The 13,720-nt window shown below is 33.8% G+C and overlaps 1 protein-coding gene across 8 annotated transcripts in view; it reads right to left on the bottom strand.

Annotated features, from left to right (window-relative positions):
* LOC108906529 (band 3 anion transport protein) overlaps nt 1-13,720 on the bottom strand; it is a 90,117-nt gene that overhangs the window by 37,636 nt on the left and 38,761 nt on the right. For 7 of the 8 annotated variants that reach the window (XM_018709812.1, XM_018709815.2, XM_018709810.1 and 4 more), the window contains 2 exons: nt 9,214-9,358; nt 588-803 (listed from right to left, as the gene is read on the bottom strand). In XM_018709812.1, the coding sequence (XP_018565328.1) occupies nt 588-803; nt 9,214-9,358 (361 nt within the window). The remainder of the gene's footprint in view (nt 1-587; nt 804-9,213; nt 9,359-13,720) is intronic. The other variant, XM_023457454.1, reaches the window with a different exon arrangement.

The raw sequence follows: 13,720 nt of genomic DNA, 5'->3' as shown, positions 1-13,720 counted from the left end.
GATAACTTCAGCCCATTTGATTTGACATATGCCTATTTATTTTACTATTACTGTGGTTTTCATAGTGCTCTTATCACCGTGGTCTATTGTTTACATCCGTCTTACAATGGCCTATGTTCAAAATGGTCAATTGGTAAGTCCAGTTGTACTCTAATTGTATGGTGTGTGTAATTTTATTTTTTTAATGTCTATAATTAGGCTATTTCAATTTACATAAAACAAACAGGTTAGATTTTCGGTGAGTGTTAATGTTATTTGTTAGTTAAATAGTAGTTTGACATTAGTATAAGGGAATAAAACTGCAAAATTAGTAAAGAAGGGATGAAAAATATGGCTAAATAACGGTTTTCAGTTCCTTCATGATTTGAAAATTTAAAAAAATTAAAAAATTTTTTAACTTATAGTAAGCATTTCGCATAAAATGAGACAAATTATAAATAAAAGCATAAAAAAATCGCAAGACTTTCTATTCTCGATTCTATCGATATAAGCAAGCTACGTTTCGCCCCCACCAACCGCGAATCCTTCCAAATCTCTAACCAAACTAACCCTTCAGCGTCCCTGCCATCCGAAAGGTACGCCCTTACCTGTGTCGGAGTCCTCGGGCTTGGACTGGGTGCTGGACAAGGGGGTGACCGTAGGAACGGGTAATTCTAGTGTGGGTGATTCGGTGATGGACTCCTTGGGGGTCCCGGCGACTGACGGGGTGGTGGCGGGTGAGGTCTGCTGCGGGGTGCGGCGTCTCATCGACTTTGATCCGATCTTGAGGGGCTGGTGCATGTGCGGGTAATTTTTGCGGTGCTCTGGAATGAAGATGGTGAATGATCAGACTCGTGAACCAGATGGTACCGTTGGTGGCGCTAAATGAAGGGAAACGGTGATTCAGATGAAGGTAGAACACAGTCCGGGAAGTATCTAGTAACCTTTCGGGAGCGTGTAGAGGGCAAAATAACCCTAGGACTTCGTGTGTAGGTATATTTTTCCTAAGAGAGATGTCAGGTTCCTAAGAGGTATACAGAGATTTGCGTCATGGGTTCTAATAGGCTATTGATTATATCAAAAAAAAATAGGGTTGAAAGGAACTATGCCGTTCAAGCAATTTTATTGGATGAACCGTTCAAAGGGTTTTAGATGAAAAAACCGCGGAAATTAGATGGTGGAAATTGGTGAGAGGGGTGAAAATGCACCCCTTTCAGTTTTTTAATTGTAGCTCGAAAACGAAGCAAAATTTCACTAAGTTCAAAAAAAATTATTTAGAGAAATTTAAAAGGAAAATTTTATGCAAAAAATCGTTAATAAACAATTTTAAAAAATGTAAAAAATAAGATTTTTTGATTTTTTTTTTACTTTTTTGACTCTGAAGTTGTGAAAATCTTTATTACTAACAAACAAAACTTTTGAAATAATTTTTTATTAAGTAAAGAACCAATTTGTTGTAAATCATTATGTTAAAAACGACGAAAATCTAAAGAATATTTAAGTTTGACCGGTTATAATAGTCAATATTAGACCAAAAACTTAAAAAAAACGCATCATTTTGAAAGGAATCTCATCTAGTTTTTTGTACAGCAATATCATTTGCCTACTTCTACTAAAAAAAAATAGTCAAGAATAAAAAAAAAAATAAAAAAAATTTTTTTGCTTAAAATTTTTCTTTTAAATTTTTTAAATAAGCCATTTCGATGGGAAATTCATTTCTGTACAAAATTTTTCCTATGAACTATACCGAGATTTTGCTTCGTTTTCGTTCATATATCAGTCAATTTTCATCCAAAAATACTTTTCAACCTTATTTTGAAGGAAATTTTATCTACTTATACCTATCGAAAAAAACTGGAGGCAAAAAAGTAAAAAAAATAAAAAAATCGAAATTTTTGCTTTTTTTTCAAATTGTTTATTAACGATTTTTGCATAAAATTTTCCTTTTCAATTTTTTAAATGAGCCATTTCGATGGGAAATTCATTTCTCCACAAAATTTTTCCTATGAACTATACCGAGTTTTTGCTTCGTTTTCGTTCATATATCAGTCAATTTTCATCCAAAAATACTTTACAACCTTATTTTGAAGGAAATTTTATCTACTTATACTTATCGAAAAAAACTGGAGGCAAAAAAGTAAAAAAAATTAAAAAATCGAATTATTTGCTTTTTTTCAAATTGTTTATTAACGATTTTTGCATAAAATTTTCCTTTTAAAAATTTTTAAATTAGTCATTTCGGTGGGAAATTCAATTCTCTAAATAATTTCTCCTATAAACTATAGCGAAATTTTGCTTCGTTTTCGAGCTACAATTAAAAAACTGAAAGGGATGCATTTTCACCCCTATCTCCAAATTCCACCCTCCAATTTAATAGCACTCCGAGGTTTTTTCATCTAAAATAACTATTTGAATGATTCATGTAATAAAATATCTTGAACGTCATAAGTTCCTTTTAAAATCCTATAATTAATATCCTATAAATCTGAAACTACCTTGTATATTTTGGGCTTCATGATTTGGTGATAAAAAAACTGTTTTTTTACTATGGCAAAGTATCCGGAATGGACTGAATATATTATTTTTATACGTTACAGATTTTTCTTCAACAAAAGTAAATATTCGTTTATTTCCATGAAATAAACGGTTTTCGATTTTTTAAACGGACTGCAACAATTAAAATTTACTTTTTAATTAATAATTAATTAGTATATATTAGTTAATAGCTCAAGAACAACCGATTTATCTCAAACACCTTTTATTTTATCGAAATAAATAAAATAGTACCTACATTTTTTAAGAAATTATGAATATCTCAAAATATTTGCCCTCGGGATCAGTCTATTTCTAGATACCTAGTTTTAACATATAAACATACAATGCAGTTTTAAAATTAGAATCCAGAATGCGAATATCTAGATATCCCTTTTGGAGACATGTCCGACAGGAGGAACATTAGAAAAATCAATTGCCTGGAGCAGAAGTGTTACTTTGATCTTCCCTATTCACTACAGATATATTGATAGGTACTTACCAGACGGCATGTATTGAGTGCATCACAAACTGCATGGATTTTTAGCGGAAAAAGTGTTAGTATTGAAATTAAAGCTGCTAAAGACAAGTAAATATCAAGATACGGTTTCTCCTAACCTCCGTTTGATGCTGTAGTACATTTTTTGATAATTGTGGCTAATACTAAGTAAATTTGTGAAAGTTAGTACCTATCACTGCTGAGATGTAAACATATATTAAGATTCAAAAACTGTAAATAACTGTAATATGTTTCATAGGATGCCTAGAAACAAACGGACCATACTACCTTAATACAATTTCTCGTCGATACTGTTAAAATATCTTAAATTTCTTACCCACATGATGCCTGGATTCGTAAGCAGAAAAGATAACCATGTTTACGATGCACGAATTATCCTAGAACGCTACCTAGTCTCTCAACATCATTAATTTAAAAAATCAAAACCGCATTGTCAGTTGGCGCGGTAGACGAATGTAATTGGAGTTTCGCAACCGACGAACACTTCGTAGAGACTAAACCCCATTATTAAATAATTATATTCACGTTCCGTGAAATCTTTGACCTATCTGTATAATTGGATTAACAGCACTGACTGGAAATACTGTTTTACATCAAAAGAGTAATTAAATAAAAGACAAATCATAAAAAAAACTAAGTTTTCCTATAACCTCGCTAGACCCAATCATTGGCCGCTGGCCATTGCCATTTCTGTTGTTTATCAATAGTCAATATAAACAAGCTAGCGCACGAACCGAAGAAAAAAACATCCTTGTTCGTCTGCAGAACCGAACCGTGATCTGTCCGAAGAAAAAACGCGGTTAATTTGAATTTTCGAAAAAAATCGCGTTGCTAATCCGAATATGAGCAAATTGACTCGTTCTATGCTACGATGGTTTGGCCCAAAATGTATGAATATACGTTCTCAGGGGCAAATTAAGGTCATTTTGTTGAGAAATTACAGTTAGTTAAATTTTATATTTGAAATACAGAAGGTGTAAATAAGTCGTAATTACATTTTCTCGAGGGCTTTGATCCGCTTCACTTACAATTTTAATTACAATTCTTGAATTGAAAAAAAAAAGTTTATTAAAATCCTTTTAAAAACTCGATTACCTAAATTACTATTTTAATAAATATGTAATAAATCACAAATATTTCTATTAAAGCCGTAATAACCTTGACAATTCAATTTCAGGGTAAATTCAAAAGTCGTTTACGCATTAAAAAATACATTACTTTCCGTTCAATTTCTTATACGACCTACTTTATGTAAACAAACAGATTTAATCTATATTTATCTAAATGAAGCAGTTTTATACCGGATTTGTTTCATTAGATTTTAAAATCAAATTAGCTGGTTCAATGTAAACAAGAACAGCTTTGTTTGTTTAGTACAGTGAATCGAGAACGATGAAAATCTAAGACTAAAACAGTCAATTTTGTATCCCCTAAAGAAGATATTACACTCACAAACAGGCGCTTGTCTAGTAAGTAATTTTGAACGTCTTTTTTGTTACAAAAAATTGAGAAATGTCATTTTAATAAAGAAATTACGCAGATATTAAAAAATAATTGTTTTCACTGCAAATAGAAGCTTTTAAAGATTGAAGATGAAGAATTGTAAACCGCCAGAGTTTTTTTTTTATTCCGGATATATTCTATTACTTTCGATAAATTCTCTGAAACGAATAGTTAACGATGACTGCAACCTGTATCAACAAATTTATTTATGGAAGCAGTTAAACTATGCCCAGAAATTATACCGCAGCTTAATAGACCAAATGTCTTCGTATTTCCCGAAATTTACGCACGCGAATCACAACAGACGTAACGTCGACTGGTACGGACTTGCGGATTCATATAAAATTAGTATTAGTCTGAGAAAAAATAAATAGCGAAATCTGGAGGTTTATAATTTGCATAATGACGTAATCTCTATACAGAGTGTTGCAAGGTGCAGGTACATTAAGAGAACAGCATTATTTGAATCATGTTTGTTAGACAGACAACAATTTGTAGAATGTAACGCCTGTGCATCTAAGAATTATACTCCCGGTGTAGCTCAGGGTTCTAATCTTGGTCTACTTTTATTCTCAAGTGAATAAACTACGAGGATTTTTACTATAAACTTGAATGGTTTTACTAATGTTAATATTTGAACATTATCACCCTCCCTTCTAACAACAAAACAGTCACAAAAAGCGATCTTGAAGGAGATCCAAATCCACGTCAATTCCGTCATTTACTTCCATTCGTGTAAGGAGCATAATATCTCTTAGCCGTAGCATAAATACTGTGTGGGTATAAATAACTGTACAGTGGAATCAGAGCCAGTATCAATCACCGCGAGGTCTTTGTATGGAATCTCCAGGGATAATCCCTGGATTGGCTATATAATAAATCATTTTTTATCTCTTTCCGTTTTCTTTGCCGCCTCGGCAGTGCCACGAGCTTTCTTTGTGTCGAGCTAACAATGTCGGGACGAGCGGATGGCTAAAATGGGAGGCGAGAGAGAAAATTATACAGACAAACGCGTTTAAAAATTAATTGGAATTTATAACGTGAAATTTGGTAATTACGGAAGCTTTTATGAGCATTTCTGGCGATTAGGAGGTGAGGAGTTTCAGCTGAATCGCAAAATAACCGTATTTGTAAAGGGTCAAGTGTTTATTTTTACCTTTCCATGGCGGGGTAATACAGAACGAAACGAAACACGAATTTTGCCCTTTCGGGTCGGAAATAACTTTGTTCGGGAGGTTGGTAATTATATTTTTATAAATTGCCCGACATTTATTACTTGGACACCAATTCACATAAATACAGAGTGGGAATTCTTCTCGGAAAAATAGTGAGGGTTATATTATATTATAATGTTCAATTTGTTACTTGAAAAGGGATTCTTCTTAATTATCTTTAAATCGGTTAGAGATAAAAGTTAGAGATTTGTATATGGAAAAATATCAACTGTGTTTGAGTGTGGTTTGAGGGGTATAATGAAAGAAAAATGTGTTCCTCATCAAAATATTTTTAGTGCAATTGACTGAAAGTTGCGAGAAAAATGCACTTTTTTGGCTCATACTAAAGAACACGCACATCCACCACCACCAATGGACTAATGAATAGCCTTAAATTATCAGTGACCATTTATTAAGACCTGTTTAGTATTTAAAAGTGAAAATCGAGAATCGCGAGACAGCCAAGAAGTAACGAAGCTTTCCCGATGATTCCCAACTGAGAACTGGGAGAAAAAGAAATTAAGTGGCAAATATTTTACTTGCGCGAAATGGTTATTTACGTCCCTTGGCAAATAAATTTTACACTCGAACATGGCGCCCTTTTAAGCTAATAAAAAGGTAATTAGATTGGGAAATTTTTTCTACCGACTTATTACATTTTTTGTTGCTGTTGGAACGAAAAAAATTTAATGTACATTTTCTTGGCATACGAATGAATTTTTTTGTTAAAATTAATATTCCTACATATTCTATTTCTGTCATGTTGTTTTTCTCCTCCAGAATACCTACATTTCCATTACATTGAAACGTGGAAAAATTTGCATATTCAACGAGAGGAACAATGTTCCAACTTTGGTCAGTTACGTGGGATCAAAATACATTAATTTGCGAAAAAAATAACAATGAGGGAACAGATTTATAATACAAGCATTGTTTTTTCATCAAAAGACAAGTGATTTTCGACGGTTTGGTTAATATTTTCAACAAAAAAAATTTAAACGTTGAGTTAAAACCAAATCTATAGGAACAATTTTGTTTAATTAATCGATCACATCAGATGAAAATGGGTTTAATAACTAAATATAATGTTACTGAACCTACTAAATGGCAAAAAAAAATTGTCGTCGAAGCCTGAACTACTCGAATGCTGGAAGCAAGCTCGGTAAAACCAATTTAAAACTTTTCTCGAAATGCCGAAATTTTATTCGGCGATATTACATTTAAATCTCGTTGCTACTGACATTACGAAAGTTACAGGAACTTTAGGAATTTGATTTCACACGAAAACTGTTTTTTAAGGGTAAGCTTCAAGCCTGTCGTTGTCCCCTTTTCTAAAATAATTTGTTTCATATGATACAAGATAAAATAAGTGTGGTAATCATGTTATTGGAGTTTATTTTAACGGTGTTGATTTCTAAGTCTACGTCAGGGCTACCAGTAACTGCGTTGGTAAAATATTAAACGGTTATCATTTTGATAAATAATTTTTTACCGCATTGAAACATAAATAATGAATTAAGTGCTGTTGACCTCCGATTTATTAATTATCCTTGACGGTAAATTGTTTTTTCGGTGGTACGAGTTCATTCCCTAAATTAAACAGCTCTTGTTTTTTAAAACGGAGACAAAAAAATATTTTGAAATTCAGTACGCAAACATATCTTTACATAGGTCCTATATTTTTCGATTTGAAGAACATCGACTTCATTTGATATATTTTTTTAATTTTTGAATTTTTGAAATTAACTTCATGCCCTTAAAACATCAGAATTAAAAGAAGGTTGGTGTTTCTGTTTTTTTTATATTTTGTAAACAAATTGAGGTATTAACCATAGCAAACCCTTAAACCCTTATTTCCAACTTTGGCCAACAGTTAAAACCCTGGAAAAATATCCTTGTAGCACAATAAATTACGACTTACATCTTACTTACAAATAATTCCGTAAAATAAACAAGCAAATAATATAAAATGAAATTTCTACGAAAGCTCTTACATAAGCTCGCCAACTGACGTAAACGCTAATCAAACGAGCTGCTAACACTTTAATAATATCTTCAGCTAATTGGCAAAACTTGGGTATTAATTATTAAAGTTACAGAACTAGATCAATTAGCGATTATTGTGAGGAAGAATCGAGCGAGGAATTTAGTTAATTGCAAGCAGTTAAAATATTTCAACCAAAGCCGAGAATTTATCAGTAATTGACATAATGTACTGAAATATTTGCCAACAAGTTAGGTTGAAGGTTACAGAAATTAAGTTGCCATAATATTTGTACTTTGTTGACAATTGTACTTTCGTGTAAAGGTTTCATGAGTTAAAGTATGGATTGTGTGGATTTGTTATTGTCGCTGACGGTGTATCTCTTTTAAGCGCTTCTGATTGTATCTAACTTAATGCGTTGTATGTTACGCTCAAGTTAAAAGCGTATTATCTGTGCAATGAAAGTGCATTTGCATAATGAGGCTATTATAAAACACTTTTTATAGTATAGTACTTTTTTCATAATAAAGTATTAAAGATCTGTTTAGATTTAGAAAAAGCAGAGGATCTCAATAAGCGGCAAATATACAGAGTGCTCCATTAAAAAAAAACAAAAGTTTGGTTTATATCTCCGAAACGCAACAGTCGACTATTTTCTTGTAAATTACTTTACACTCTATACACAAAGTCATTAGGTTTACTTCGAAATTATAAAACTTATTCTTAACAAAGCTTAATTTAAATTTAAATTCGTGTCAGCATATTTCATAAACCGCGTCGGTAGATTTAAAAAAAAGGAACTGTGTTTGCAGTGAGCTTAAACGCTACGTCGATTCCACTGTTTGTTAAGCCTTAAAAGTACTTGCATGAGCTGGGAAAACAAAATATTTGCATACTTTAATCAGCTACTTCGCTTATGAACATACGGTACATGCTCTTACGGTACCAACGACAAGAGAAGTGAAAAATAAAAAACGCCTTGTACTTCTCGAAGGGATCGACATAGGAACACGATTTTCTTATAGACACTTCACCTACCCTTGTCCCCTTCCCTTGAAAATTGACCCTATCTGCATGTAGATGAAGTTAAAGTCTAAAACATATTTATCCACCCTAACGGAATAGTTCTTAGCCCACCGAATGCCTTTATTCCCGCAGTACCTTCGGAACGAGTGTGGCATTGATTATATTTAAATATGTAAATTTTCTGTTCAAGAGGTATCTACCCGCGATAACCTAAGTAACACGTTCCATGAACGAAACGCGAATATACAGCACGACGAGCAAAAACTTGTTTGACAGGAGTGATAGGGGTTACAGAAGCTATTTATGCCACAGTTATTATGATACAATATTCTTCGGGAACAGAAGTTGTCATTGTTACACTTTCGCATCACGACCTTATCCAACACGTTTGTGATTAACCTACCCTTAAAATATTGCCAAGTTCTATAATAAACCAAACGGTGTACGATACTTACGCATGTAATCTTTCTCTCCATATTTCGGTTGGCCAGAGAAGGGGGTATCATGGAAGTCGAAGCCAGGTACGTCGGTGTCCATGGCAAAGACCTTCGCGCATTCCTCGTCCAACTGGGGTTCCCCGCCATTGCTGCTGCCATCATTCTGCAAAGGAATAGACAAAAACAGTCAATAGTATTCAATATGTTCTGTACAAATTTAGTTTCGTGCAACTCTCTGGGTTTCAAAAATACAATACCTATGTATGTAACGGTCTTGGGATACCTTAAATTTATTTGTCCCATTAGATCCGATATATTTATTAATTTCCCTGCGTCGAGGATATTCCCGAGCAGATTATGTAACCTACGTAATTGTCATTCATCTGGGGACTCTACAAAGTTAGCTTTGACGTCATCCAACTGAACTAGAAGCTCTAAAACTTCGTACGGTACGTTCTAAGTGAATCTAAGTTATGTGCAAGTCGAATTAGAAAAGTTAGGCGGTTTATAAAGAAAACGTGAGACTTTCTATCATTATTTACATTAATTTTACATTCTACGGGATAGAAAGTTAAAACGTATATAACAATTAGCGTTAAAAAATCCCGCAATACCGGTACATCTGTCGTTTACTGTTGTCACGTTTAAAAAATATATATGATCCGCCCCTCATTATATCTTCTTGGTATTCTACTAGTTATCTTCGTTCTTGGATAGGGATTGTTGTACGGCATCACATTTATATAAAATGTATAGAACTAGAAATGGATTCTAGCACTTAGCAATAAGATTTACGTTCTAGAGATGCATTATTAGCCGTAGAAGGGTCGTTTATCTCGCTTAGGACCGCGGCAGATGCGAATAAATTCCATATGCGGAAATGTATCCCTTCGCTATGCAAATGCCTCCAAAAATTCAAGGCACGCCTCCCGAGAAACGGAAGCGATGAGCGGATAATGTTAATGCTTCCAAATTTGTGAGAAAGGGATTTTTATATTTATAAAGAGTGTCACTGGAAGCGGGGCTTCCCTAACAACTGGCGTTTGTATGCTGTAATTGAACATTACTATACTACTAATACGCAAGCGCAAATAGTCAACGGAGCATGTAGAGTAGAACAGTATCATCCATTACTGTGCACGCTTAGCGCGAGTTGTGAATGTACGTTATTGTGGACGAATTATTAACTACAACAAATCATTATTATATTTGCACTGCGTTCAACTGTTTGAAAGCAGAAGATTGATCACCTGTAATATTCCTATGACCAAGATTTGCATCGTTAAAATAAACTGAAATATGCGAATGGAATATTCCACAGGAAACAACGTTTAATTAATTCCTTTTAATGTTATTTGCTAAACAGAAAGCAACCCAATTAGATGTTAAATTAAGGTCCTCCGGCGAAATGGTGTAATTAAGCAACGTGTCATTTCCAAGGGAAAATAATAACGCCGGTATTTCTATTATCTCTGCAAAAATTAGTTGCATCGACTTCGAGAAGTAATAATTTTCCCCGAATAATAATAGATTACGTATAACTATCGATTCTTTTGTACTGAGGTAATTACTTACAATGTCATAGTTTATCTGATGGAGACGTATGATGAAGGATAAGCTCAAACTGATATCGTAAATAAATAAGTGACAAATTAATAGAAATTAGATGGACAGGCTAAGTTCAGGGCAATTTATGATGTGCGCTTTGAACGGACGTACAACCCATGCAGATTCATAGAATAATGGGTAGATGATAGTTGTAAGAATGATAATATCTACCGCAACGTTTAGTTATTAAAGTACTAAGCCTATCTAATTTTGTATGTACAATTCTGAAGGAGTGAGCAGTAGTACATTATATTACAAGCGAGTGAAATAAATCATTATAAATGAGAGAAAAAAATTCTTGTAGACACACTAGATAATAGATTTATTCTATTAGATATTATTTAGAGTGATGGTTTTGGTATTAGTCATTTTAATATAAATTCTAATAGAGTCGATAGTTTAATGCTGAATCGTGAATGAAATCATGTGGAATAAGATGAAACCAACGCTTTACTACCGTCACTGGAGCCGCAAAGCAAATTAACGGCCTTTTCCATTTCCATCCCCAAAAGTAATAAGCTCTGAAATTACCTGAGTATCTGGAATTGCTTCCACATTTAGACATAAACGATATACCTCCATCGACCTGAATAACGTTTAGGAATTCCAAGGGTTTTTATTTGGGATCGTGGTTAATAGACATTCATTATGAAGACGTAGTTCCATTCGCTTGTGTTTTTCTGAGTGGATGCAGTGGATGAGACGTAGCCAAGTTGTGTGCATTATCCAAGTTCTGCTTTTTAATTTCAACGATAATATTTAAAAAACAGTTTAGACAATTCTTATATTCTGCATATGCTAGTGTATTTCGTGGGTGAAAATCTTAGACAACAATAAATTATCTAAACGCAATAATGAAAGAAACTTCTGTAAAATTGAATGTATTCAAAGTAAAACATCTTCGTCTCTTAAAGCGTCTATTCAAATCCAATAACTTTCATGGAATTGCGCCTAACGTAAAAAGCTCCTGCCTGCCCTTTTATCACTGCTTTTATCCAAGATAATCTACAAAAAATGAATGGATCTGCATAAAAAGAAATAAACACAACCACATTTGTAGAGCGTTTCTTAAAAGATCAACATTTTATGGCCCTCTATAAATACTTTTATGTAAGTATAACAGGAACGGTGAACAACGAATCGTAAACTTTATTTCCCAGTTAAAGAGCCACAATTGAAAACTTATTTTCGAGATATCTCAATTATATGAAACGGCTGTTAATAGAGACCAATGAGAACAAAATCTACTCTAGACCAAATGAAAAAACAAGGAACAGCAATGTTATTCCGTTCAATCTGAAGCATACTGTAATTATACCAACACCAACATAGAAATTAAATAATCCACCGAGAAATAAAATAATGATATTGTGTTGTAGAATTCATTATTTTAGTTTTGTTTCACTTTTCTCTCATTCCGGGCTTTCAGCCATTATTCGCTTCTGCTGGAAACTGGGAAAGATAGTCACGCAGGCTATTTCCCGTTATTTTTTAGGAAAGTCTGGGCGAAATAAGCAATTAAAGTTATCAAGGCGACACGCTAAAGAGATTAATTTGAGTTGGGGTTCCAGTTTCGGCTCAACTTATACCCTTGTCGTGCCGAGAACTTGGAAGAAATTAGTAACACAAACGCGGCCAAGTAAACAGGCCGGGCAAATTGTGAGATGATCCCCTGGGATGGCGCGGGCGATATCCACATGATATCCTTTTAATTTTTTCCTCTGAACAAACACGCTTCAGGTAGGAGAAATCGCTAATATGTGAAAATATCGCGAAGTAGAAAATAAGCTAATCAAGACTGTGGTTACAGTTAACAGCAATGCAGTTGATGGTGAAATAAACACAGGTACATTACGTTAGATGGAGATAAAAGATGCTGGAAGGAGAAAGGAACATATAAATTAATATCTCGTCACACCTAGGAATTGCCTGTCAAACGCAGAATTAACTAATCAAAGTAGCTCACCCCTTAAAATGTCCTAAACAGTTCGTATCAAAGCGAGCACACAAACCGAGAATAAAAGCAAACGGTATCGACGTTGCTGGTCATCTCCACACAATTCTAATTCATCAGATTTGCTTTGTCTCGACCACCGTGCGATAATGTATAGAAAACAGCGCACGTAACGAAGACTAAACACCGGGTTTACAATAAAAGGCCAGCAGGTTTGTTTTAGGGGTTCGTTTTGCCCGGTTTTCGTGTAAAGCAATGAAACGAATTTTGGGATGTTGTATTATTTCAGAAATGCGCTCCATCATGATATGAATTAGGGTTAGAGTTAATGAAAGTTGGGGTGAAATGTACAAATGACCAGGGTGTTTTATTAATGTCGTACAGAATGAGGAAAATGATGAAATAATACGGACATAATGTGAGGACTACACAGGATGAAGTGTTGCTACTTGATAAAATTAAAAACCCACATGCTTCATGATAAATAATGTAAAATTGTATAATTTATTATTACATTTTATATTTCGATGGAAGAACGGTGACTTAGGTCAATGTGAGAGAGTTTATCAGTGTAAGTCGTTCCTCGGCGCAACTGCGGCTTTCTGAGTAATAATAATATACTGCCCCACAATGTACAAGTTTCCGATTTCTGGGATAATCTTTACGTTTAGAATAAGTAAAGATATTATTACTGTTAAAAGCAATACGCCCACATGACTAGACATTGTTTTGGAAGAAATCTACATTTAAAACAGAGCAGATTTAGGTAAGTGTAAAGGATGTTATACACTCGTCCTTTGTGAATTTTAATTGACGCCTTTGATATTAATTAGATAAAAAAAAGCTATTACTCTGAAATGGTGTAAAATCGGTGTAATTTTAATTAAAATTGGACGGCACGATCGATTATAAAAATCCCTTTTCGGGCAATCACTCGATCTTCGACCCGTGAAAGCCTAGAAT

The sequence above is a fragment of the Anoplophora glabripennis genome, unplaced genomic scaffold, assembly GCF_000390285.2.
Source record: "Anoplophora glabripennis isolate ALB-LARVAE unplaced genomic scaffold, Agla_2.0 scaffold116, whole genome shotgun sequence".
Classification (NCBI taxonomy): domain Eukaryota; kingdom Metazoa; phylum Arthropoda; class Insecta; order Coleoptera; family Cerambycidae; genus Anoplophora; species Anoplophora glabripennis.
The sequence above is the reverse complement of the archived record's forward strand: the minus strand, read 5'-3'. Positions and strand labels throughout refer to the sequence as shown.